The sequence below is a fragment of the Myotis davidii genome, unplaced genomic scaffold (genome assembly GCF_000327345.1).
Source record: "Myotis davidii unplaced genomic scaffold, ASM32734v1 scaffold544, whole genome shotgun sequence".
Classification (NCBI taxonomy): Eukaryota; Metazoa; Chordata; class Mammalia; order Chiroptera; family Vespertilionidae; genus Myotis; species Myotis davidii.
In genome coordinates this window covers 890,156-901,434 of record NW_006297018.1, presented here as the reverse complement: position 1 = coordinate 901,434, position 11,279 = coordinate 890,156, and the positions used below count along the sequence as shown (strand labels likewise).

Below are 11,279 nucleotides of genomic sequence, written 5' to 3'. Positions count from 1 at the left end.
TCCCCTGTATGCCCACTTAATGCAGATTCTTGTGATTTCTCTCCTGAGTTGAAAAGAAATTTTTTTTGAGAGCCTCTTCAGTACCAGCCCCTATGCTAGGCACTGAGGATGTAGTAGTGTTTGCCATTAAAGAGCTCACCGCCTTAACAGGGAAGACAGATACTATATTTGAAATTGCAGTAGAATGGAAGTTAGCAAACTGAGGTCTAGTGCTAAGGATGGTTTTCATATTTTTAAAGGATTATAAAAAGAGACTGTGACCCACAAAGCCTAAAATATTTACTGTTTAGCCCTTTATAGAAAAGATTTGACTAAGTAGTATGACGAAGTTAATAGAGCCATTCTCTCAGTGTCATCCTACAGAAACAGCTTAGTTTGATAAGTGTGAACCTATAGTTTCTGGACACCAACACTCTCTTAGTCTAGTCTCTTACCACTACCATTTCTCACTTTCCTGGAACTTTAGCCACATTGATGTACTTGTAGTTCTGCAAACATATCATGCTCTTTTACCTTTAAAGTGGCATGTGCCTTTGCCTCAAGTGCCACTCTTTTCTTCCCCTTGCACCTTTGGTTCTTCATCTGACAGATCCCTGTGTATCCTTCCTAACGGAGCTGGGGGAATCCTTTCCTCCAGGAAACTCTCTTGCATAGTTTGGGTGGGGTACCCTTCTTCAGCATCTTGTGCTTCCCTTTATCAGCACTTAACATTATTAGGAATTACCTTTTTATTTGTGTGCTCTTGTGGCTTGGGAAGGACTATCTTACTTACTTTTGTAGCCCCATCACCTGGCATGTACTTCCTCAATAAATGGTGGTTGAGTGAATGATTGACATGCCATAAGTATATTAAGAACTGGAAGTTCAGAAGAGGGAGAAATAACGTTTTGTTGAGTACGTGAAAACATTTAAGAATTGAGGAAAGGTTCATCACTAAGGTGAAATTTAAATTGGTCTTTAAGTATTGTCTCAAGGCTAGAAACTGGGCAGAATGCCAGAGACACAAGTAAAACTAATTGAAACCATTAGTTGGATCCATCAGCTTTGCTATCTTAAATCTCACCTATCACTCAGCCTGCTCACTAATGTTCTATTACCATCATAGATTACAGTGCAATAATGAGTGGCCCTGCTACTTACTGTCTTGATAAACTTGGTTAAGATACTCTCTGCAACTCAATTTTGTCATCTAGAATATGGGGACTAATCCAAGGATTAAGTAATTTTATTACTCATTGTCCTCCTTGTTATATGTCTTAGCTAATGCTAAGTTGATTGCTTCTTGAATGGCAAATTTGGGAAGCCCTGGAAGAAAGACTGCATTATGAAGGTTCAGGGGTCTGTGAGAGCTAGAGAACCAAGGTTCTTTTTTTGCTCTTGAAAAAGGAAAACCAGGAATAAAGTGTGAGATTATAATTTCTACCGAATTGTGGATTAGGGTCTTTCTGGATTAGAAATGTGGTAAACCTGACTACACAGTAGCAAATCAAGGAAAATGAGGAGGAGATTGGGACATAAAACAGATTTTAAAAAAGAATTCTAAAAACTGGAAGTTACTGAATTTTCGCTTTCTAGAGGTTGCCCACATCCTTTATAAAAAGTTAGCTCTGTGGTCTCAGGGTTGAATTGTTTATGGATTTGCATGCTTTCTAACCTATTGGTTATTCTAGTTGAAGACTTTAATATTTAACACAAACACTTTTGGCTCTGTAGTAATAAAATATAAAGCATGAATAAACCACAGTATTTGAGGTGCCAAGTATTAGTTGTCAGCCTAAAATTTATAATATATTGCATTTTATGTTTTATAGAAAAATTGTGATTTTAATTATACTTTCACAGTCTTGCATGAATATGGTTTTATTGCTTATAACCAGATTGAGATCTATAACATTTTTATAGTAATCATTGACTCTGTTTTAAAGGAATATTTTGCTAAGTATGTGATATCCTCAAGGTAGCAAATGAGGAAATAGACATATTTAGTTGGCAAGTGCACATGATTAACTAGCATGGACTGATTGTTGACCAGCTTGTTTGTGTTTGTCTTTTTTTTCTAATACAATAACCAGGGATTAATGAAAATCAAGTTTCGTCCTCAGACAAGAGGTAAAGTGGTAATATTTCACACACTCTCCCCATACCCTTTCAGAAAAGAAACCAAGACAGTTAGAACTGAAGGTAATTTAGCAACGGTGACACTGTTGAGGTTTAGGTTGCTAGGCCTTGTTTAGTGTAGCAGCCAACTTATGGAAGCATGTGTATAATGCTGGAGGGCTTTTTCTTAGCTTTGTTAAGTAAACTTTAAGGAAAGAGAATTAGCATTATTTTGAGATATTAAATATAGATTGATGAAGAGTGGTGGTTCTCAGACTTTATGATCTCAGGACCCCTGAATGTCTGACAACAAAAATATAACAAGATTCCCATCTATTTCTGTATTCATTCCATTTGGATATCACACACTGGAAAACGCTACCATGTACTCGTGAGAATGAAACTAAAACAGGCAAATAACATTATGAAAATGGTCTTGCCCTCATGAACCCCATGAAAGGGCCCCCAGACCAAAATTTGAGAACCAAATTTTGTAGAGGAACATTTTATTATGTAAAAATTCTTTAAATCTTTTGGTAGGTTGGTATTATAACACTTATTAAATGATGACATGGGTTAATAGAAACTACAAAGAACCAAAAACTTAAAATGCAAGCAACATAAAATTTCAACTAAAACCAAAAATTATCTAATGTATTCATTCATAAGTTAACTAAAAAAAAAAAAAACAAAAACGACAAGACACCTGATAAAATACTGCAAAACAATTGGCAATTTATAGTTATCAGAATTGTAGATTTTGTATCTTTTCAATCAAAAAATTCTTTTTGAATGTTATATAACATACATATAAAACAAGATAGAAAAATAACATAAACTTGTAACAGTGGCTGTGCATACATTGCCCCCCTACATGTTTCTCATAGGCAATAGGTTGGTTATGGAACATACATAGCATGAAACTACTAAGCTAATAAAGAATAGACAAAAACACATGTCATTTGAACAGTAACATACAAGTGACAGTCCCTGTATTATCTTTTGATACCATTATTTTTTCCAAAAATATTGCTTGGTTTTTATTTGTTCTGTGCTTTGTTTTTCAGGTAAAGAAGGAAAATTCGGCCACCTGATTTTGTTTTTAGCTTACTGCTGTCCTGGTCAGAAGAAATTATTGGTCTATTGTTTAAATTACTAAAGACAGCAAGATATTTGTAAATTATCTTACAATAAACAACTTACAATAAAGTTCGATTTCACTGTCTTTACTTAGTATATAAGAATAATATAGTTTTCAAAATGACATGTTAAAATATTTAAAACTTAATATGCTATTAAATTTTTTTGAAAATTGACAAGGCTTTCTGAAACAATCTTAAAACATCTGGCCTCTTTGGGGTCAGGGTGGAAGGAAGAGGCCACAGACCACGCCTCAGCCCGGCTTCCATCCTTTTGCACTGTCAAAGAGCAGCCAACACAATGAAGTAAAAATGTGATTGCAGTCATCCGCTGTTTCTCATATATGGGATATAGAATTCTAGGCATACATTTAGTCTAATAAATTTTTAAATATATTTTGTAAGCACTGAGAAACATTCCCATATGATATTAATTCCATAGTCGCATTTAGATAACCATGAAGATTGGATGGCACCCTAGCTGGTTTGGCTCAGATGATAAGAGCATTGACCTGTGGACTGAAGGGTCCTGGGTTTAATTCCAGTCAAGGGCACATGCCCAGGTTGCAGGCTTGATCTCCAATAGGAGGCAGCCGATCAATGATCCTCTCTCATCATTGATGTTTCTATCTCTCCCTCTCCCTTCCTCTCTGAAATCAATAATACATATTAAAAGAAAAAAAAGATTGGATGCCTAGCTGATTACATGCAGTGAGATGGCCATGCCAGAATCTCCAGGTTTTCCTCCCTATTTATTTAAAGTAGGGAACTTAGTGTGTGATTATTTTCTTACAATAATATATAGAGTGGTGGGCAAAAGTAGTTTGACAGTTACGAGTGCGCAAAAGTTTACTCTTTTTAAATATTTTTTATTGATTTCAGGGAGGAGGGGAGAGGGAGAGAGAGAAACATCAATGATAAGAATCACTGATCGGCCAGGCCCCCAACTGGGGACCAAGACCGCAACCCAGGCATGTGCCCTTGACCAGAATCGAGCCTGGGACCCTTCAGTCCACAGGCTGACACTCTATCCACCGAGCCACACCAGCTAGGGCAAACGTTTACTCTTATATTATTATTTATTTATATTTGTCTTTCCATATGAACAACTGTAAACTTTTGCCCACCCCTGTAATTTCCAAAAAGACTACAAAACAATAAAAAATAAAATATAAAACCTATTCTCTTGAGTTTTAGATAAACATTAAATAAAATACATATAGTGTGGCTCAGTGGTTGAGCATCAATCTATGAACCAGGAGGTTATGGCTCAATTTCCTGTACAGGGCACAAGCCTGGGTTGTGGGCTAGATCCACTATGTGGAGTGTGCAGGAGGCCACTGGTCAATGATTCTCCATCATCATTGATGTATTGATGTTTCTCGCTCTCAGAAATCATAAGTTATATATATATATATAGTTTTTTAAAGAAAAAGAGTAGAAAAAATGATCGTGCATTCTTATCGAACAGCAGTAAGACAAACTTCTCTAATGACAGAAGTATTTGTCACTGCCCTGGCTGGTGTGTGCATTTGGTTGGAGTGTGTTTCTGTACTCCAAAAGGTTGTGGGTTCCATTCCTAGTCAGGGCATATACCTAAGTTTCGGGTTTGATCCCCAGTTGGGGTGCATCTGGAAAGCAACCTGTAAATGTTTCTCTCCTGCTCTCTAAAATCAAATAAACATACCCTCGGGTGATGATTTAAAGGAGTGTATGTCATTGATATACTAAGAAATCCCATTTCAATGAAAAAAAGATGTCAGTTTTAAAAATGGGCAGTGAATTTGTAGTCAATTGTCCTTTTTATCCATCAAATTGTTAAAGACTAAAGACGGAAAAAGTTGCCTGGCTTGTGGGTTCAACTTGCATCAGGGCAAATGCTAGGGTTGCAGGCTTGATCCCCAATAGGGGGCATGCAGGAGGCAGTTGATCATTCTCATAATTGATGTTTCTATTCCTCACCTCCCCCTCTCTGAAATCAATAAAAACATAACAAAAAAATTTTAAATGGTTTGAATGGTAAATGTTTTTTAAAATAGATAAAGTTTTACAGTAGGAGGAATCAATCTCATAACGCTGTTAGTGCAAGTTTACCATCTTTTTGAGAGTGATTTGGCAGTGTCTATTAAATTTTAAAATATACAGTTTGAGTCATTTCCACTTCTAATAGTCTAGTCCAGTAGTCAGCAAAATCGCGGGTCGCAAGCCACATGCGGCTCTTTGGCCCCTTGAGTGTGGCTCTTCCACAAAACACCATGTGCGGGCGCAATTGAAACTTCATGGCCCATGCGCAGAAGTCGGTTTTCAGCCTGGGCCAGTCTATTTTGAAGAAGTGACGTTAGAAAAAGTGGGGTTACCTTCGCTGAGGTCGACCCCTCAGATTGAGGATGTTTTTAGGAAAGGCCAGCTTAGGAGTACCCTAATTAAGATAATAACAATGTACCTACCTATGTAGTTTAAGTTTAAAAAATTTGGCTCTCAAAAGAAATTTCAATCGTTTTACTGTTGATATTTGGCTCTGTTGACTAATGAGTTTGCCGAACACTGGGCTAGTCTACAGAAGTACTCATACTGTAAAGACTTGTCCAAGGATGCTCATTCAAGATCAGCATGTGACCTTTCAGAGCAGTGCAGGTAGAGACCTAAAAGCTTTCAGAGAAGAACATCACAAAGTTTCAGAAATAAAAGTGGCTTCAAGCCAAGGAGAGAGGAGGACTAAGAAAATCCATTGTGATAACACCAATCTTGAACTTACAGCCTTCACAACTGTGTGAAAATAAGTGTTTAAGCCCCCAAGTCTGTGCCATTTTGTTATAGCACCCTAGCAAAGTAAATACACTCTAAGGAGACCAACCAACTACTTAGCAAGTGGACCACAATGCTCATCCTAGAAAGAGCAGCCATTTGTGTTGACAGGAATAGGCGCATGTTCTGGATTTATGGATATAGATTTGCCTTTCCTGCTTATGGTGTTTGACGTACTGGTGTCCTGTATCGCTGTGTCAGAGCAAGGGAGCCATTTTACAACAAAGGAGGTTGGGAGTGGGCACACGACTGTGGAAATTTGGTCATAACTGATAGACCACTAGAGCTGTGAGTCTGACAGTGCAGGGGAACACCCTTTGAAGGCACAACTAAAGCACTAGCTCACAGGCTAAGTCCCCCAGTATGCCACATACAAAACTAAGTCAATGACTTATGTGTCTGTGCTGCTGGGTTGGATAGATCACACACAGGTGGAAGCCAGTTTCCCTGCTGGGAAACTGTTCTGGTCTCTGCAACTCTGGCTTCCCCAGGTTGACAGTTTTGAATTCCAAAAGGGGGGGTGGTGGGGATGTTTTCATCAGGGTAGACAGAGTCCCACTGAAATATTACCTGGGCACTTAGGCCAGGAGACAGCATGCAGAGGAGTCAGTGTTGGCAGGAGTAATCGACCCTGATCATTGCTGTTACACCATGAAGGCAAGGAGAAATGTTCGGTACCCAAGTGGTCTGGTTGGGTGCCTCTTGCCTAATGTTGATGGTCTGCAGACAGGTTTAGCAGCCACAGTCTGAAAAGGGCATAAAAACCAGGGGCTCAGACCTCCTGCAGAAAGGGTCTGGGTGGTGCCACTAGGTAAGCCACTGAGGACCAATAATGGTGCTAGCTTTGGTGAGAGAAATTTAGAACCGTGGAGGAGGAAGACGATCAATGGAAGCTGTCCCTCCTATTTGTTTTTTCTCTAGGAAAAGAGTCTCCTCCTCTTCCCCCTTCCCTCCGCCCCCCACCTCCAACTCCCAAATCCAGGAGGAGCTGTTCCTCAAATTTATACCAAGAAGTGAATTTAAGGGTACAAGAAGTGGACTAAAGTTGCCATGGTTTGAATATTTGTGTACTGCCAAAATGCATGTTGGAATCTTTACTCCCAGCATGATGGTATTAAGGTGGAGCTGTTAGGATGTGATTAGATCATGAGAGTGGGTGGAGCCCTCTTTAATGGGATTAATGCTCTTATAAAACAGATCCCACAGAGCTCCCAGGCCCCTACCACCTTGTGAATGAGAACAGAAGTTGATTGCTGACTTCCAGCCTCCAGAACTGTGAGAAATAAATCTCTGTTGATAAGTTACCCAGTCTATGGTACAGTGGAACTTCAGTTCTTGAACCTAATTCATTCCAAAAGGCTGTTGGAGAAGCAATTTGTGTGAAAATCAAATATTTTTTTCCCATTAGAAATAATATAAGTTGAGTGAATCCATTCCGGACCCCCCAAATGATTCCCTTTTATCACCTTTCTCATATATACAGTATATGTCTAATGTACTATTGAATCTATAAATAATTCTTTTCTTAAATTTATCAAACCACCCCCTTCTTAAGTGAATTTTTCAGGGGCTAGGTGGGTGGGTGAGTGGGAAATGATTAACCAAAGAACTTATATGAATAACCCAGGGACACAGACAATAAGGTAGTGAAGGCCTGGGTGGGCTGGAAGGGGTCAATGGGGGGGGGGGGGGAAGGAGACATCTGTAATACTTTCAACAATAAGGTTAATTTTAAAAAAAAGAATTTTTCATAGATCACTGCCTCTGAAATGCCATCACCAGCTAACTGCTTATCTTTTTACCCAATCAACAACAGTTTTCTACCTATTCAGTTGCCTGTGGTTATTGTTTTGTGAGCACTTTCACACCCTTAGCAACATTAGCACTCTGGATGGCCTCTTTATGTTTTAAAATTGTGCTAATTGTTACCAGCAACAAAAGCATTCTCTCTTTTGTTTGTTGCCTAAGAGAGCTGCAGTATCAGCTTTAAAGGACTGTCAGGTTGAAAATTGGAGACATTTTTCCTGTGAACACCTTTGTAGAGAACCTAATTGTTTGAGATGGCAGACATTAGAGAAATGAGTTTTGACTATATTTTGTCATGGCAGCCCAAACAGACTAAGACAGGAGAGAATATTATAATGCACGGCTTAGATCCCCTTAGGACTGAAGGACTTCCGCCTTCCTTGGAATTGCCTCTGCTGCAGAAAGCACTTTGCCTACGATTACACACCCTTTCCAGGAAAGCCGTCACACAATGAGGGCTTACATTATATTTTTTACCAACACAGGAATATCAAGGTCAGCCGCCTAGTTTCATCTCATGGAAAAGCTGAAGGGCCATCCACATTCAGCTCCCTATGGGATTGGCTGAAGTCCCCCTTGAAAGTGCACTGCAAGGAAAAGTTAAAAAAACAAAAACAACAAAGAAAGCGAAAGGAAAGTGCAGTGCAAGCTCTTTGCCTTGCACAGGTGGTGGTCCCAGAAGCACTCCTTAATAAACCTTCTGCAGTTTGAATTTCATCTCAGAACTGTTTTTCTAGGGAATTGAACCTTTGACATATAATCATGTCCTTGTTTGGGGAAGATACAGACTGAACTATTTCTGGGTTAAATGCCATGAAGTTTGCAAGTATTTTCAAATTGTTCTGGAAAAAGGGATGCGTTATGTGTATGCACACAGTAAACATGGCAAAATGTTAACAACTGATGAATGTAGGTCAAGTTTATACCTATTTATAGTTTTTCTGTAGGTTTAAAATTTTCCAAAATATAATGTTAAGGGGTTAAAGCACACACATGCAAATGAAGAGGAATCAAATATAGAGCTATAAAAGGAAGCTCCAGAAGAACTGACTGAACAGCAAGAGAGGGGTGTATTGTGAAATTCAAGGTACCAAAGTTTCAAAATGAAGATAGTGTTCAACATTATCAAATAATTACAAAATGGTCAAGTAAGATGAAGACTAAAGTGGTCCATATATTTAGTATCCAAAAGGTCCCTGATAATCTTGGGGTCAGAAAAGTCAATGAAAAAGATGTTATAGGCCCCTGCCACCTAGCACCTTGCTCCTTCTCTACAGATGGTCATTTAGTTGAAGTATCATATTTTCAGTTATATAGAGTTTTTTAAAAAAACATTTTTATTGATTTCAGAGAGGAAAGGAGAGGGAGAGAGAAATATCAGTGATGAGAGCAAACCATTGATTGGCTGCCTCTTACACGCCCCTTACTGGGGATTGGTCCTGAAACTCTTGCATGTGCCCTTGACTGAAATCGAACCCAGGACCCTTCAGTCCGCAGGCCAACGTTCTATCCATTGAGCCAAACCGTCTAGGGCTATTGGGTTTTTAAGACTTAAAAAAAAAAAGAAAGAATATATTATGTTGAAGGTCCTGAAATAGTCCCTATAGTGGTAATGTAAAGCCACTAGGAAATTCACAATTTATTGGGAGAGGCATATAAACTCAAATACTTAATGCACTGTGATAGGTATAAGAATCAAGAAACAGACAATACAGAAGAGAGAATAAGGGGAAAGAAAGAAGCTTGCAGGTAAAACACACACACACACACACACACACACACACACATTAGTCTGCATATTTAAGAAACAGAGTAAATGAGCCATTACAACCTGGCTTAACCATGGGATTGGTTTGCTTGCAAATTAAAATTTTAAAAATGTATTCCCAATATTTAAAAATCGAGGTCCCTATCACAAAATCCCAATTTCTGGCAAATTGGAGAGATCTGGTAACACTCGGCTGAGGCTGGGAGAAGGCTCTGCTGTAGGCAAACGTGCCCCATGCCCTCTGCCAGCTCCATTGATTTAAGGTACTTGTTATTGACCTTGATTAGATTTCTGGGGCCTCATAAATTTTGCACCAAGGCCAGTGCCTAACTCGTCTCACCCTATCCCCACCCTACTTGTTAAGGGCTCGGAATGGCATGCTAAACAGCTTGGGCGTGATTTAATCTACACAATGGTAAAAAGCTCAGGTGGTTTTCTTTGAGCAGAGGCAAAACGGATGAGATCCGCGTTTGGGGGGGCACTTAGGTTCCCACGCCCCAAATCCCGCCCCTTGACTCCGAACCACTCGGTTTCCCACTTCTCTCTAACACTCGCATTTTCACTTCATTCCTGATTTTTGCCCCTAAACTACTGACGATCCCCTCTCCTTTCCTCTCCAAGTGAGCATCCAGCCCCCACCCGGAAGGCCCGAGCACCTGCCTCTTCGGCCGCTTCTTCCACCTGCGCTCGGCAACGACGTTTCCTACAGCTTTCCAGTCTCGAGAATCGATACCGATAGCATCGCTCTGCCCCAACGGGGCGGAGCTTCCTCATCGGTGCGCTCAGCGTTCGTCTAGTGCTGCCTCTCCCCGGCGACCATCCAGCGGGAGGCGGAGCGAGTCCAAAATGGCGGCTCTCAGGCTGGCGCGCTCCGTGCTGCCGAGGCTTTGAGGTGGTCGCCAGGGGTCGGGGGGAACGATTTCCCCGCCGCAGGGGCCCTAGAGGATGAATCAGGGGCTCTGCTAAGGTTAGGCGGTGGCGGTGGAGAGAAGTGGCAGCAAGTGCTGCGGTGGAGTCCACGGAGCGGGATGTGCGAGAGTTACTCCAGGTCGTTGTTGAGGGTCTCGGTGGCGCAGATCTGCCAGGCGCTGGGCTGGGACTCCGTGCAACTCAGCGCCTGCCACCTCCTCACGGACGTCCTGCAGCGCTACCTGCAGCAGTTGGGACGGGGCTGCCACCGGTACTCTGAGCTCTGTGAGTACCGGGCTGGGTGCGGGAGGGCTGCCTCCGGACAGTCACGAGTGACACCTCCGGTCTCCCCATCGCTCTCCCCACATCTCCGAGGTGTCGGTGCCCTTCACCCCCTACCCGAGTTCGGGCGTCTTCTTGGCCCCTGACCCCCCTCCGTTTCCACTGTCCCTGGGAAACTCTAATCATCCTTTTGGTGCCTCGTCCTCGTCCGCTAACTTCCCGCCTCCAGCCGGGAGCCCCGGGTCGGCTTCCAGCTCCACACCCTCCCGCTCGCCTCTGCTCTGCACGGCGCGTCGGTCTCGCCCGCGGTCTCCTGTCTGTCTGGCCGCGCGTAGAGCCACCTTGGGAGCGTCCGAGAGCCCCTTTCCCTCGGGTCCTCCCCCTGTCTCGCCTGCAAACTACTACAACTAGTTGTCACAGGCGCTCCGTCTGCCGGCCGCTCCGAACCAGGCTGGCCCTGCCGCAGCCCCCGC

General features: G+C 41.7%; 2 protein-coding genes across 5 annotated transcripts in view; both read left to right on the top strand.

Annotated features, from left to right (window-relative positions):
• ATP5C1 (ATP synthase, H+ transporting, mitochondrial F1 complex, gamma polypeptide 1) overlaps positions 1-3,306 on the top strand; it is a 22,980-nt gene extending 19,674 nt beyond the window's left edge. For 2 of the 4 annotated variants that reach the window (XM_006772604.2, XM_015569730.1), the window contains exons 9-10: positions 2,073-2,109; positions 3,165-3,306. In XM_006772604.2, coding sequence (XP_006772667.1) covers positions 2,073-2,079 — 7 coding nt within the window. In that variant the 3' untranslated portion in view covers positions 2,080-2,109; positions 3,165-3,306. The remainder of the gene's footprint in view (positions 1-2,072; positions 2,110-3,164) is intronic. The other 2 variants (XM_015569731.1, XM_015569733.1) reach the window with 1 other exon arrangement.
• A 6,341-nt stretch (positions 3,307-9,647) lies between these two features.
• Positions 9,648-11,279, top strand: part of TAF3 (TATA-box binding protein associated factor 3) — a 181,418-nt gene continuing 179,786 nt past the window's right edge. The window contains exon 1 of the mRNA XM_006772603.2: positions 9,648-10,809. Coding sequence (XP_006772666.1) covers positions 10,644-10,809 — 166 coding nt within the window. The 5' untranslated portion in view covers positions 9,648-10,643. The remainder of the gene's footprint in view (positions 10,810-11,279) is intronic.